The sequence below is a fragment of the Eschscholzia californica genome, unplaced genomic scaffold (genome assembly GCF_041429995.1).
Source record: "Eschscholzia californica isolate CP2 unplaced genomic scaffold, dmEscCali1.0.p SCAF_3, whole genome shotgun sequence".
Classification (NCBI taxonomy): domain Eukaryota; kingdom Viridiplantae; phylum Streptophyta; class Magnoliopsida; order Ranunculales; family Papaveraceae; genus Eschscholzia; species Eschscholzia californica.
This window is the reverse complement of record NW_028238420.1, coordinates 39783240-39797670: the sequence shown is the minus strand read 5'-3', so window position 1 is coordinate 39797670 and position 14431 is coordinate 39783240. Positions and strand designations below refer to the sequence as shown.

General features: G+C 35.1%; 1 protein-coding gene across 3 annotated transcripts; it reads right to left on the bottom strand.

Annotated features, from left to right (window-relative positions):
- Positions 1–1273: 1273 nt before the first annotated feature.
- LOC147550220 (sulfite exporter TauE/SafE family protein 4-like) lies at positions 1274–6067 on the bottom strand. Of its 3 annotated transcripts, none has more exons than XR_015238168.1 (13): positions 5694–5938; positions 3885–4167; positions 3644–3803; positions 3338–3538; positions 3182–3243; positions 3043–3091; positions 2901–2956; positions 2709–2795; positions 2588–2638; positions 2270–2509; positions 1964–2057; positions 1710–1792; positions 1274–1551 (listed from the first exon to the last, which is right to left on the bottom strand). XR_015238168.1 is itself a non-coding variant. In XM_086670771.1 (13 exons), the coding sequence occupies exons 2-13, from the start codon at positions 4092–4094 to the stop codon at positions 1472–1474; spliced, it is 1431 nt and encodes a 476-aa protein (XP_086526897.1). In that variant the 5' UTR covers positions 4095–4167; positions 5694–6067; the 3' UTR covers positions 1274–1471. The 3 variants fall into 3 exon arrangements, 2 of the variants coding, with proteins under 2 accessions (XP_086526897.1, XP_086526898.1); XM_086670771.1 differs by having other exon boundaries at positions 1710–1850; positions 5694–6067; XM_086670772.1 differs by having other exon boundaries at positions 1710–1850; positions 3885–4626; positions 4667–5985.
- Positions 6068–14431: the final 8364 nt, after the last annotated feature.

The following is a 14431-nucleotide window of genomic DNA, read 5'->3' as shown; positions in this document are numbered from 1 at the left end:
TTTTAGTATTTTTTTGAAGGGGTAATGGTAATATTATTTATGAAACAAGCACGATTACAACACTTGAAAGAGATAATACAAGACCACCACTTCAAAACCAAAAAGAAAGTTCGAACCACATTAGTAGAACAAGATGGAAACTGAAAATCAAAACTTTAACAAAGTCCTAAGAATTCTTCACAGTGGAACCCGAAGATTTCAAGGTTACCCCCTAGTATTCTCTCGATAGAGAAATCATGTCCCACCACAATCGATAAAGATTATAATTGGACACCTGGAAATTAGGGTTGCGGGCAAAGCCCATGCCGGAAGACTTAGCAAAACCAGTTAAGCTGAGAACCAAGTTTAGTAAAAAATGATGTCAAATGTGAGACCGAAATAGCAAAGCTACACGAAATAGAAGGGATCTTATTCGTTTCTGAATGAGCCAATAATAGTTTACCGTGATCAAAATGTATACCTAAAACAGATAAGAATCAAGTCCTTTTTCTGAATCAAGCCCTTTTTAGTTCCCCCAGGTCAAAGGGGGTGCCCACAAAATAAGCTAGCTGGTTCCGGCTCAAGAATTGTTTTGACCCAAAGTTATGGAACAAGCCCAGCAAGGGTAAAAGCCCACCACTTGTATTAAGAGGAAAAGAACACGTGTCAGCAAAAAGTAATATAGGATCATGCTGCTGGGCACGTGTGTTGTTGTCGGAATTCCATCGCCTCTCTCCATCGGCACCGGAGACCGAGAAATTGGAGATCATGGATTCTTAGTAATAATAGTCAAAACTCTGTAACTTGTGTTAGATCTGTTAGATAAAATTTGAAGAGAAAACAAGATAGATCTAGAGAAGAAGTGAAGTAGAGAAATCTGAGCAATCCCCCACTCAAATGAGATGCAAGTCTTTTAAAGGCATGACTAGCCATTGCTCCCAACTAAATGAAGCTTGATAAACGAATCAACGAAGCTTGATAGACTAAGATTTGATGTCAAAGGATGGATGATAGTTAGGGATCTATAACAAACCCCTAAAGACACGGGAAGGATCAAACAAGATTTGCTCTGTTCTTGGTAGAAAAAGGTTAGGTCTACTTTCTCTCTAAAAGAGTTAGAGAGGGAAGCGCTTTACATCATTATGTCAACATTTTGTTAGCATTTTAGTATTTGAGCAAGTGTAATTCTGAATTCATTGGTCAATTATCAGGTGAAGCTGATAATATTCAATCTCTAAGATGCTAGGTTAGACAGATAATTTGAACAACTCATACAAAAAATAAACTGAAAAGCTAGAATAACAAAATTGTATGATGGATTTCCATATAGTAGTTTACTAGAGTACTTTCAATTTCATTTTCTCCAACATCCCAATCTCTAAAACTCATTTTCAATTTGCCTACATACTTTCTATTTCTAAATTTATCTCAAAATATGAATGACATTGAGTAAAAAAAATATTCTCAATCGCAACGACCTCAAATACAATGTTTAATTTTTGCAGAAGTTCAAAAACCCCATATATTCGTGCCGTTGTATCATGCTAATACTCTTTTCCATCCCAACAACACCTGAAAGAAAAAAGGTAGACGATAAAAGTTAGTATATACCTTCAATTCTAGTAAAAAATTGTGATTTTAAGCAATTAAGATTGAAGGATAAAAGTTTCGAGCAATATTTCAACTCTGCAATAAAAATTTCATTCATTTTCAAAGAATAAAAAAAGTACCCATTATTAGAGCGCTCGTGAAGATGACAGCTGAGAGAATGAAAACGATAATTGACGCTCTCTTTAACACTTTAACGATTTTCCTAACGAGACATTGTCCCCAAAAACCAGCAGCAACAGAAACTGCTATAAGATATAATGCTGCAAAAGGCGAAATAACATAATATGATCGTCCTCACTAAGAACCATATATATAGAGAGAGACCGCTTATATATATGTAAGTGTTTTTTCGTGTAAGAAAGTAGTGACATACCATAAGGAATAGGGAATCTCTTGAGAAAGTAGAACTCTACCACTGAAAGGGATGATGAGAACATCATAACAAAAGTTGCAGTGGCACTAGCAACCTAGTAAGCACACACAAAAATCACCACCATTTCATCAAATCAACATCCAAAATTTTTTCGATGGCCTGGCCAAGAAAGACATACGAGCGGAGAGAAACCTAAATGAAAAATGCTACTCATCCGAACTTGGGCTAAACGATGCCTAAAGTTCAGGGTGAGCTCAAAACGTTTGGTTGAGTGTCATTTCTCGAGTGACGAACGAAAAAGTTTACCTGAGGGATAACGCCGAGTTCAAGAAGAAGAGGGCCCAAAATGAACCCACCACCTGAGCCTAAGAGCCCACCTACTGTACCACCTAAGAGACCACAGAGAGCACAGAAAGCAATCTCTATAAAGCTCCATTGAATGGTAGCTTCACAAACTGGTTCATTGTTCCCACACATTCTTCTTCTCTTACTTTCTCTGTATAATTTCATAGCTCCATACCCGAATACACCAAGCGAAATCGGAATCTTTAAAAACAATAATCAGAAGGCAACCCCATAGTCGAACTTAATCTATATCGTACAACAATGAATCAAAAGACTTACTTGTAGGAGGTCTAGTATCCAATACCCTAAACTGCAAATCTCTACATTTTTCTGCAAAAAGAATGGAAAATAAATGGAAATTCAAACCTTTGTAATAGTTTCATTGAACATATGAGCTTACCTTGACGCTTTGAATTAACAGAAAAGAAACCCAAACAGCCACTAATATCATAGTCCTCTTCCATCTAAGATTGAACCTCAATATTTCCTGAAAATTTGAAGAATTTAAATCCAAATGGGTTTACTTTCTTATACTATATTATACATAAAATAAGAGACATTAGAGAGTGAGAAAGTTGCTGTTTTTGCTTACAAGTGTTGTTCTTTCTTCTTTGGGAGCCAGAGATACATACTCTGAATCAATATACACTGCAAAATATAGACCATATATATATATATAATTTGTTCTCATATAACATAAATATTCGATCATTTATTGAAAATTAGGGTCTTACTTTGGCCTTTAGAGTTCAACAAAGAGTTTTGTTTCTTTTCTTCTTCTTTCTGCATAATATTTTCCAGCAAAGATGTTAATCCATGAACATGGGTACTAAGTTTTTGTTTTGGAGCTAAAATCTCATGATGAACACTTACATTGAAAATGGTTTCTTGCTTCCACATCTCAATTCCTTTGAAGAAAGATCTTGAAGATGTTCCTGATTAGATTTCAAAAAATGGGTATTTATGAGAAATCAAAGAAACAGAGAAAATAGGTAGATTTAGTAGTAATGAGAAGAAGAATAAATTTACCCAAGAAGAGAATGATTATGAGAATGGTAATAAGCCAGTAAGGAAGAACAACACTGAAAGAAACACCAAGGGTTATTCCAAGCATGAGCATAGGCTGAAAGACCATGGCTAGATCATAATCTATAATTGGTACTTCTTTTGTTGGATGGGGAACTCTTAAATTGTACCAAACTGATGATGCTGATGCACCCATGATCATACCTGCAATTACAAAACATGCAACCAAATTCACCCAATTTAGAGAGAGAAAGAAGAGAGAGACAGAGGTAAAGGGAGAGAGAAAGAGATGGGTAGTTCTCAAATTACATTTAGAAAGAGCAGCAGCAGACTTGGTATCAAATCCAACAATCAAATTCAACATGGGAACAAAAATCCCACCACCACCAACACCACCAACAGTACCAAAACCTGAACCCACAAATCCAATTACAGTTGCCAAAACGCTTCTCCAATTAAACTCCAGTTTCTGTAAAAACCCAAACTCAACAAAATTCAAAAAAATTCTCTCACATGGTGATTGAAACTTGAAACAAAGGGATTCTCTTACCGGCCAAACTTTAACATTGCTACTGAACCAATCAACATGGGTATGTAGAATTCCATCTTCGGAGTAAGTTAGAATGGAATTTAAGTAAGAAAACGGAGGTGGGTTGTGAAGATGGTTTTGATATTTGGAGCTGTTGATTAAGAAGATTGATGATAAAACAGCAATGGTGAAACCTGAGAGAAGATACAAAACAAATCCTTTCGTCCCCATTGATTCGGCTTCTCTACAATAGTAGTATAGTATACCCACTCCTCAAAAGAAGAAGAGCAGAAAAACCAGTTTTCTGCTTCAAATACAACAAAAACAAAACTGTTAATTTATTATGGAACCCAAAGGAGAAGATATAGAGAGAAAAAGAAAGAGAGAGAGAGAGAGAGAGATGATGATGTATGATATATTGTCGCAGAGGAGGGAGAGCTGAGGAAGCTGAAACTGCCAACTTGGATTTATCAGTGCCTCACGAGTGAAAACATCAGCAATATCAAATGGCAGATTTAGATAACTCATTAGTTATCATTGTTCATTAACCAATCCTTAACTCATTTTCTTTAAGTTAAACCAATTGACAATGAGCGGATAGAACCTAGACGTTATATTCTTAGTTGCTAGATAACTCTTCTCTCAGGTAGGACTATTCTCACACTAATAACATATCTCCAACCAAACTCTCTCACTCTCTCTCTCATAAAATATAGTGATTTTTCTACCTATTGACTTTCTTGTCATTCGAAAAACGGAAGTGCTAGAATCACTAAAGATTTTGACAAAAAAAGTTATCCAGCTGATGTATAATATGCATGTCTAATACAACCAAATTCCATATGTAAGAGTATAAAACATCTTTGAGATTCACTGCCAACAGTTCGACCTATTTATTTCCTATGAATATCTACTTAAAGGTAATCGATTAAAATTTTAGTTTTACAGGTATCATGATTCAATGTTATTTTCGGTGTAGCAAGAGAAGATAGACTCAAAACCTGTCATTTATTAGCTGCAAACCTATTAATATTTGATTAAGGAGGAAAATTATTCATTTAGATTTTCAAAAATAAATAAAAACGAGAGGGAACACAGGCGATGTTAATAATATTACATTTTGCAGAAGTATAGAAGGTGCATTGCATTACCTATCTCTACACTTCCTGTATCATTTATTCCTTCAATCAGGTTAGCTAGTTTACGCATCCTCTTACTGATGTACATTTTACTGCAGTTAAGAGGATATTACAATACTTAAAAGGCACTTTAGGTCGAAGCTTATTTTTCTTTTCGAAAACTACTGGAACACAGAACATTTTATGTTTTTCTATTTATCACCTTTTCATGCCTATTTTGACTCAGATTGGGTCGGGGACGCTGATACTAAATTATCTATGATACTGCGACAGACTTTTGTGTATATCTAGACTCTCTTATTATTGCTTGGTCACCTAACAAACATCCATTTGTTCCTAAATCAAACACAAAAGTAGAATATAAGGTATTAGCAAATAATCCGTTTGGTCTTGCCTGGATTCAACACATTCTCATAGATATTGGTATTTTCTTGAAGGATCCTCCAATTAAGTATTGTGATAATATCAGCGCCACGTATCTAGCACATAGTCTAGTAATCCATTTGACGAACGCAAGCACATGGAAATTGACTAATCTCTCTTGTACAAAAGATTGTAAATAGATGCATCCCCTTTCAATCGAAAACAAGGGGGAAAAGAACAATCCTTGGCCTACAAATATCTTGAATCAAATACCAACAATAATAAGAACAAAAAAAAGTAACTCATTAGAAAACTACAAAGTACATACCTGGAGAGAGATTTCTAGAGAGAAAGAGAGATTCCAAGAGAGAGAGAGATTCTGGAAATTAAAGAAATCTTCCCGCCCTCGTCTTCTCCTCCGTCGTTTTTATCTTTTCATGTGAATGCTGACGGAGGGGAGGGAGAGGGGGAGAGAGAGAGAGAAGTGATTGGGGGTTTGATTTGAAGAAGATAATATTGATTTGGTGATAGTACGGAGGAGACGCAAATTTGGATGGTGGTTCTTTATAAAACGACTACGATAATTTTGGCGGTTTGGTTTCCTAAATTGAAAGGAAATTGGAATCTTTTGAAAAACGAAGTAGTAGGAAGAAAAGAGAGAAACAGGGGATCCATATACCATATATGATAGTAACCCAACTCGGCATTAAAATGGACCATTAATGGCTACACCCTGACTAGGGGTGGGATACAGATGGGACGGACTGTCCGCAGACACGTACTTCTACTATCCTGGCGGAACAAACACGCTCCGACTACCGGACAAAACGGGTGGGCACTTGACAAAATTGAGTTGTCTGCTGCCCGCCCGTGTCCGCCTGATATGTCGGGCAATCCAATCATCGGGTTATTCAAAACTGGGTACCAGTACCGGCCCTGATTTTTGGGGGGCCTTAGGCGAACGTATCGATAGGGGCCCCTATACTTTAGCAGGAAAAAAATTACTTATGTTCGCTAATCAACTACTCCACAAACTCTACTACCCAAACATATTTTATGTATGTGCGCATAAAATAACGCATTTAATAATATTATCTATATATATATAATAGTTATATAAATCGGGGCCCAAATTTGAGAGCCATAGGCGGGCGCCTGGATCGCCTAGGCCCAGGGCCGGCCCTGCCGGGTACAACCATTTATTCTTCTTCTTCAGGTGTCTATAAATGTACTCATAAAATTTTACCTTAGAGCAGAAGCCACTTTGAAGGCCAACAAAGTGAGTTCTATCTCACAATTCTTATAAGTAACTCCAATCACTTTTTTTACCACTGGTGATATAGGACAAAATTGCAGAGAACAAAACTTATTTTTGTTATAATATCTTATTTTCGCATTGTAAACTCTTTGAGATAAAAAAGATCCAAAACTTTATAAATAAGAGAAATGTAGGTATTAGTCTAGTAATGCGCATAGGTTCAAGTGGGAAACCTAAATGCTAACCTTATTAGCTAAACAATTACTATCTATATACAATCCAAACTTTAAAGTACTCTATACCGACTGGTCGGGTTTCGATCGGACTCGGATGGAAGGCCGATTAGAAATTCTTGTTCGTGACTGTTTGACTAAAATTGGTGATCCAGACGGGTAGAGTGTCGGACACCTGGCGGTTTCTAGACGGATCCGGACCGCGAGTTTTTTCCCACCCTTAATCCTGACCGAGTGACTGAACCAAGCAACCAAAACATACAATAACTAAGGTTTCCCTTTCCTATTGGAAGAATGAGTGAAAAACCCAAAAATCTAAACCCTAATAGGACAAAAACCCACTCAAAAATAATAATGCCAAAAAAACCCATTTGTTGAATATATTTCAAAATGATAACAACATATATGTAATTATGTTGTTAACAAGACAACATATTTTTTTCATAATTCCATTTTTACCCTTATATGTAGACAACATATATCATTGTGTTGCTATAAAGTGTTGACAATATCTATAATAATGTCCCGACTTATTATAAAATGTTGGCGACATATATAATTATGTTCTTAACAACATATATAATGTATTAGTCAAAATATTATTTGTTCGTTAACGGATTTGTTAAATACAAAGGATAATATGCATAACATTTTAATTTTTGTAAAGGACAAATAAAAAAATGCTTTAGTCTTAATATTTATGTCGAAAGCAAAACAACAAATGCAGAAACCATTTATTTTTTCACAAGACAAATCGAAAAATGTTGTAACCAAAATGTTTGTGTTAGTTTGTCTATGTGAAATGCAAAAGAAAAAAATGCGAATTTTTTTGGCAAAACAATGTCTAAGCAAAAACAAATTTGTGCAGAAATTTACAAATTGTTGAGACAGACTAAGATTTGTTCAGAAATTTACAAAATTGTTGAGAGCAAACTAAGAATTGTTCAAAATTGTTTTTGACGTTGATTTGGGCGGAAAATTTCATTTTAGAGGGTAAAATGTATTTTTACCTACTACTGGGATTTTTCCTCATTATTATTTAGTATTGGGCCTGATTCTCTTTAACCTCTCCATTTTGGGCCTTATAATTACCGCCCCTTTCCAATTAGGTAGAAAAAGAATATCAAAATAACCAAAAAAGCCTATATATTTTTCTATTAGGTAGAAGCTACCTAAATTTTATATGTAATAATAAGTAAAGTCTGAAATAATATTGATAATCATCAATAAGGTCATTTTTCTTTTGTTTCCAATCCCAAAATAACCTTACCCACTAAAACTCATACTCTCAACACAAAAAATTTAAGTGTTTTTTCCTTCTTCATCTTCTTCCCGATTCTTCTTATCTGATGGACTCACCGTCTCCTCCATAACCACCTCTGCCGCTCCCCACCACGACCATCTCTTCCACCACCACAATTAAATCTGCAGCCTCCTAGTAAGTAAAGTTTGAAATTTTATGTGCTTTCAAGGTTTCGAACTTGGAAAGACGAGCTAAGAGTTAGCGACAATAAATCAGGAGCTATTAAATGGTTGATTTAGTATCAACAACAAGAGATGGTGATTTAGTTGAAGCAAAGATGCTTTTAGAGTTCAATCCTGGTCATACTCAACTTTTGGAGGTCTCAATTCTCATCTTTATTTTGCAGCTGCTAGAGACCATAAGGAAGTATTTTATTACTTCTTATATTTCATTACCGTTGTTTTTCTTTGTTTCAGAACTCTCTATCATCTCTCTAAATTGGTTCACTATTGATTAGGTTGTGGATTTGTTGTTGGAAAATGGTGCATATGAACCCAAGAAACTATTGTGGTCAGGTTAGGGAACTTTGATCCTTCCCTAATTAGTTTGATTTGAAACTGATACATTTGGATAATCAAAAATTGAGAAATGGGTGTTATCTTTTGTGGGTAAGACCATTGCTTTCAAAGTGTTTGAAGAAATTACTAAGTGGGCTTTGTTTTCTTTTCCTTATTTCTTCTGTTTTGGACGACATTGATGCATGCCTGCACATATGGGCACTGGAAAGTCAAACACCTTCGCTTTTTAGAAGTAATGTGAGTTTCTTTCTATTTTTGTTTCTTTGGATTGTATTTTTTTCCTTTACTAAGACACTTGTATGATATTTGAGTGCCTATGAATTTATATTTCATTACTCTCAAATGGGCTTTCAGGTTACTCGAGCCGACTATCTTAGGGGTCGGACAGCTCTTCATTTTGCAGTTGTTAATGGACATGTTAAATGTATTAGACTAGTAGTAGCTGATTTTGTCCCGAGTGTTTCACATCAAGTTATCAGTTATCATTCTAAAGATGGTGGAGGGCAATAGTCTACTTCATCAAGCAACAAATTCGATCAACACTATGTGGTCTTACTTCAGCAATTCTGAAATAATATATTAGGCTATAGATATGCCAACATTAGAAATAAGAGACCAAATATATACAAACGAGGGTATAATCCGTGCACGTCAGACACAAACAGTTCTATCAAATGTGTAATTTCAACCCTTGAAGATAAGTTTGGGTAGTATCTTAGCCATTGGAGAAAGTTTGGGTATTTTTATGCTCGAATTGGTGATATGGAATCTACTCAGAAGGTATTCGATAAAATGTCCATAAAAAATGCAGCTACAGGGAATTGAAACATGTCTGGAGATATGGAACCTTCTCAAAAAGCGTTTGATAAACTATGAATGACTCCATTATTTGCCTCGATTTCACATTGACTTATTCTTCATTTGTTTCTTGCTTTTTGTTGTGTTTCTGTATATGATTCATTGGTCAAGTTTCTCTCGCTCTCTACATTATTTCATCTTGAAGTATTGAAGGTGTAATCATAAAGTAGAAAAATAATATGAATTTTGAAGGTTCGATTTTAAACTCGACCACAAAATTTCTTCATGAATTTTATATGATGAAATCAATTCCAAACTCAAGATTTTGTAGACACATCACTCTTAGTTTATATTCTCGATTTGCAAATCGAGTTTGTAAGATGCAACTCAAGATGATATTCTGCAAAACTTGCAAATCATGTTTGCAATCTATATTATACAAACACATGTTTGCAGATCAGATTGTTGCAAACACGTTTGCATGACAGATAGTTGCAAACACATTTGTATGACAGATTGTTGCAAACACGTTTGCAGAACAGATTATTGCAACCACATGTGTTTTGTTACAATGGTCATTTTCTAATATTTTAGTTGTTCATAATTCGATTTTTGTACTTACACAGATAATGTGTACTTCGACAAATCTTTTTCTCCTTCAAGTGTGGTAATTAATCCTATCATCTGTCCCGAAGCTGTTTGAAACTCAACCTTTTCAAACATCGAAATAGTCACAAATAACTTCGATTGTTCGAATTAAACAAAAACGAGAATGCTCTAAAGAAAGATAGTCACCTCATTGAATAAATCCAATAGGTCTACATAGTAAGGCTTGTCTTGAAAACACGTTTACATTATGCAAACACATGTTTGCAGTTTACATTATGCAAACACATGTTTGCAGATTAGATTGTTGCAAACACGTTTGCAGAACACATTGTTGCAAACACGTTTGCAGAACAGATTGTTATAAACATGTTTGTAGAAAAACGTAAAGGAAAGGTTTTTTTTGAAAAAAATTGAAAGTGAATCTTGTTAGAAAGCTAATGAAAAATCATTTCTAAATGTATAATTTTTATAGAAATCCGACATCTCAAACAAAAGTTATATCGATTTAAAATTAAAAAAAATAAAAGAAATTAGTTTAACAAAATGACAAAAATAAGGTATTTTAGTATTTGTATACGTTTTGACCTGAATAATAATTTTCAAATGTTCGAATGTTTTTTTACTTATTTTCTATATTATTTTGACCTGCATAGAAATTACCTTCCTAATTTAAGGTACAATTTTGAAGGAGGTATATTTGTCTAATATCACATTAGGTCCCCATCCCCTGGATAGTCGATAGGTCAGAGGATGATGGGCCATCGTTTTAGCATTGAATATAAAAAGGGGGAATTATACAGGGATCTTCGGTTTTACCAAATTCATTGCGATATTTTTGACTTGATCAGTTGACTTTGACTAAAAATCTATCAAAGTATTTGTTCAGCCAAAGGAAAAAAATTAAATTTTTTTGTCTCCTACTACTGTTAACTATATCACCATTTACCGTAGCCTTAAATGGGATTGCAACAAAAAGAATTGTCTTAAATGGGAAAATCAAGGGCAGATTTACGAAGAGAGAGATATGAAGATGGTGGTGGTGAGAGGAAGCAGAAGAAAATAAAAAGTTTGATTTTCGCGAAGTTCACTGGTAGAGGCCCGATAACGACCCTCTGCCGACTACATCAGAAGAAGGGCAAGCGCTTTGGGGGGATGGCTGAACTTTTCAGCCCGAAAATTTTTGTAGTCCGAACTATTTTTTTGTTTCTCCAAAACGCTTTTTGATTTTTTCTCCTCTCCCATTTCATCTCTTTATTAAATTCACATCTCCTTTTGTAATCTGACTGTATACATCACTTTCTTGACATGGTATGGATACTCATATATAAATAATAATAAATATATACAATATGAATTTAGCGTAAGTCTGTTGATTTTAAAATTTGTTACTTAGAATTTCAATCCTCTATATCTTGTTTTGAGTTGTGGAAAAAAAATTCATGAATAGCTGAATACGAATCTATTTCGATGTTATTTTCTTATCTTGTATTATACACTAGGATTGCAGCGAAAAGTTCCAAATATGAACAAAATTTGCGGTGAAAAGGTCCAAATTATAAACAAAATTTACTAAGAATTATTGTCATATTTTAGCCCCTCATGAATGTCTTGAATGTATATCGTGGATTTGCCACTAGGCAACATTATTGTTTAGTAACCCAAAATCCCCCGGGCCGGCCAAGCCTCAACACTCATGTAACTGGAAAGTGCCAAAGAAGCACATAGATATGATAGAGAGACTCACAACTTGGAAATTCACACATGACAATCCATCAACATTTGAACGGACATATGGATCCCAGGACTCAACCGCACCATTCAAAACACATCCAACTCAAACCTAACAAACATTTCGCAACTGATCATCAATGATCGGTGAAATGAAGACATTCTAAATGACATCTTTGACCCCATTACGGTCAACTTAATCAAAACCATTCCCATCACAAATGAAGGAACAGACCTGGCTAGATGGAGTCTTACTGACTCAGGACAATTCACGGTCAAATCGATGTATCAACACCTAAGTAACAGAATAAACCCGCAACCGACCCCTCACCTCAACTGGAACTTTATATGGCCCATCCCGACTATACCCCGCATTAAACTTTTCTTGTTGAAGATTTGCACGAACGCCCTCCCGGTAAGAATGAGAATAGGTAAATACATTGACAAAAATATTACTTTCCCCAATTGCAAGGAAAATGAGACGATTGAGCATGCTCTTTTACACTGTCCGCTAGCAAAAAACATATGGTTTTATTTCAATATCATAGCTACTAACATTAACTCTCTTACTGAATGGATTTTCTCGTGGCAGATCAAACCCAGACTAATTACATGACCAATGATATTCACTTTGCCACTATTCTCTGGATGATATGGAAAACTCGATGCGATCACTGCTTCTAACACTCTATAAACAGCACCAACGCCACTATAAAAATGATTTTTAGCGTTCCCTAAAACCATGAGTATACTGCCCCCTCAGAACAATATAACAGTAGACAAATGGATCCCTCCAATACAACCTTATACAAAGATAAATGTTGATGCTTCTTTTACGTCGATTGAAAGTAACATTGGTATTAGTATTATTGCTCATGATGCATATTCAAAATTTATAGCAGCACAGGTACAATCTTCCAGAGCCTGTACCGGGGAAGAAAGTGAAGCCATGGCTATATTACTAGGCCTCATATGGGCAGAGAAAAATCAACACAGAACAGTAATAGTCGAGAGTGACAACATCAATATCATCAAGCATCTGAATCATCCCAAGCACATAATCCAGTGGCAGACTATGTTACAAGTCAAAAAAATCAAAGATCTTAGGAAAAAGTTCGAAAGCATCAAGTTCATCCATGTCAAGAGGAAATGCAATGCTAAAGCGGACAAACTAGTCAAATGGGCACATACGAAGAATCGCTCAAAGTTATGGAATATTGTACCTTATTTATGCGAGTTTTTACTGTAATGGCACCTTAGTTGGTTAATGCAATCTATAGTTAAAAAAAAAGAATATGATAGCTAGACCGTTGTCATAACCTAACTTGATATTGCAACTGGTCTCACACATGTTAGGCCCAACAATTTCATTTGTTTAATTTACATCACCTAACAAAAAAGGACATGTGTTATGCTCAAAGAACGTCATAAGTGAGGGACATGTGAGGATGGTTCACATGTGAAACACGCACTCTAGTAACTAAGAACATAATATCTAAGTCATCTCTACTTTTTGTCAATTAGTTTTAAGTTGAATGCCCATAAACTAAGAATCACTTCGTAACTACCGATTTTGTTGTTGCTACTGTTTTGAACGTTCTTGAAGATTTGAATTGATTTGGCTTGGAAAAAAACATTTGAAGCGATTTGATCCAATATTTTTGCAGGTTCTTCTAAATGTGCCCCTAAGACACATGTTAAGTCATAAATTTTTTTCACTTTTAACATGTCAAGTCATCTCCACTGGTTGTCAATTAGTTTTTAAGTTGAATGACTGTAAACTAACAATCACTTCGCAACTTTATCGATTTTTTCGTTGAACCTGGTTTAAGCATTCTTGAAGATTAGATTTGATTTGGCTTTGAAAAAAACATTTTAAGCAGTTTGATCCAAAAGCTGGGCATTTTAATGGGCTAAAAGCTGGACACTCTAGCATCTCCCTATTTTTTTGGGAAATGATAAAGTGCCCAACTGCAATGCCCATTAAAATGCCCAAATTTCCTCGAGAAATGATAGAGAACTAGAAAATCTAGACATACATCTTATGTGGCTTCACGTGATTAGTTGTCCAGTGAATTAGATTCATCAAAAACACGAATCACGACAAGTCACATAGGATGTATGTCTGGACTTTCTAGTTCTTTATCATTTCTCAATTTCCTCATTTAGAAATAAAAGTGGTCCCCACTGTAGTCAAACTTTGAAAAAACCTTGTCTTTCAGTGATTCCACGTCAGCTGGGCATTTTAATGGGCTAAAAGCTGGGTACTCTAGCATTTCCCTATTTATTTTCAGGTTCACCCAAATGTGTCCCTAACACATGTTAAGTCGTAAAAGGTTTCCACTTTTAACAAATTACAGTTTAACTCGCCTCATTAATTGCATTAAATCCAAAATTTCTAACTTAAAAAAGTAAATATTGTATGTTTGAACATGAAAATACCACGTAATGTGCTATTTTCAGACGCATTGGCTCGACAAAATCCCATATTTTTGCCCCAAAGAGTCTGAAACTATGTTTGTAGAAGTCCCACTCAGTGAAAATGAACATATTTTCATGGAATATACTTTACTGTGATCAAACACAATCTAGCATGCACAAATGAAAACAGAATCAAAG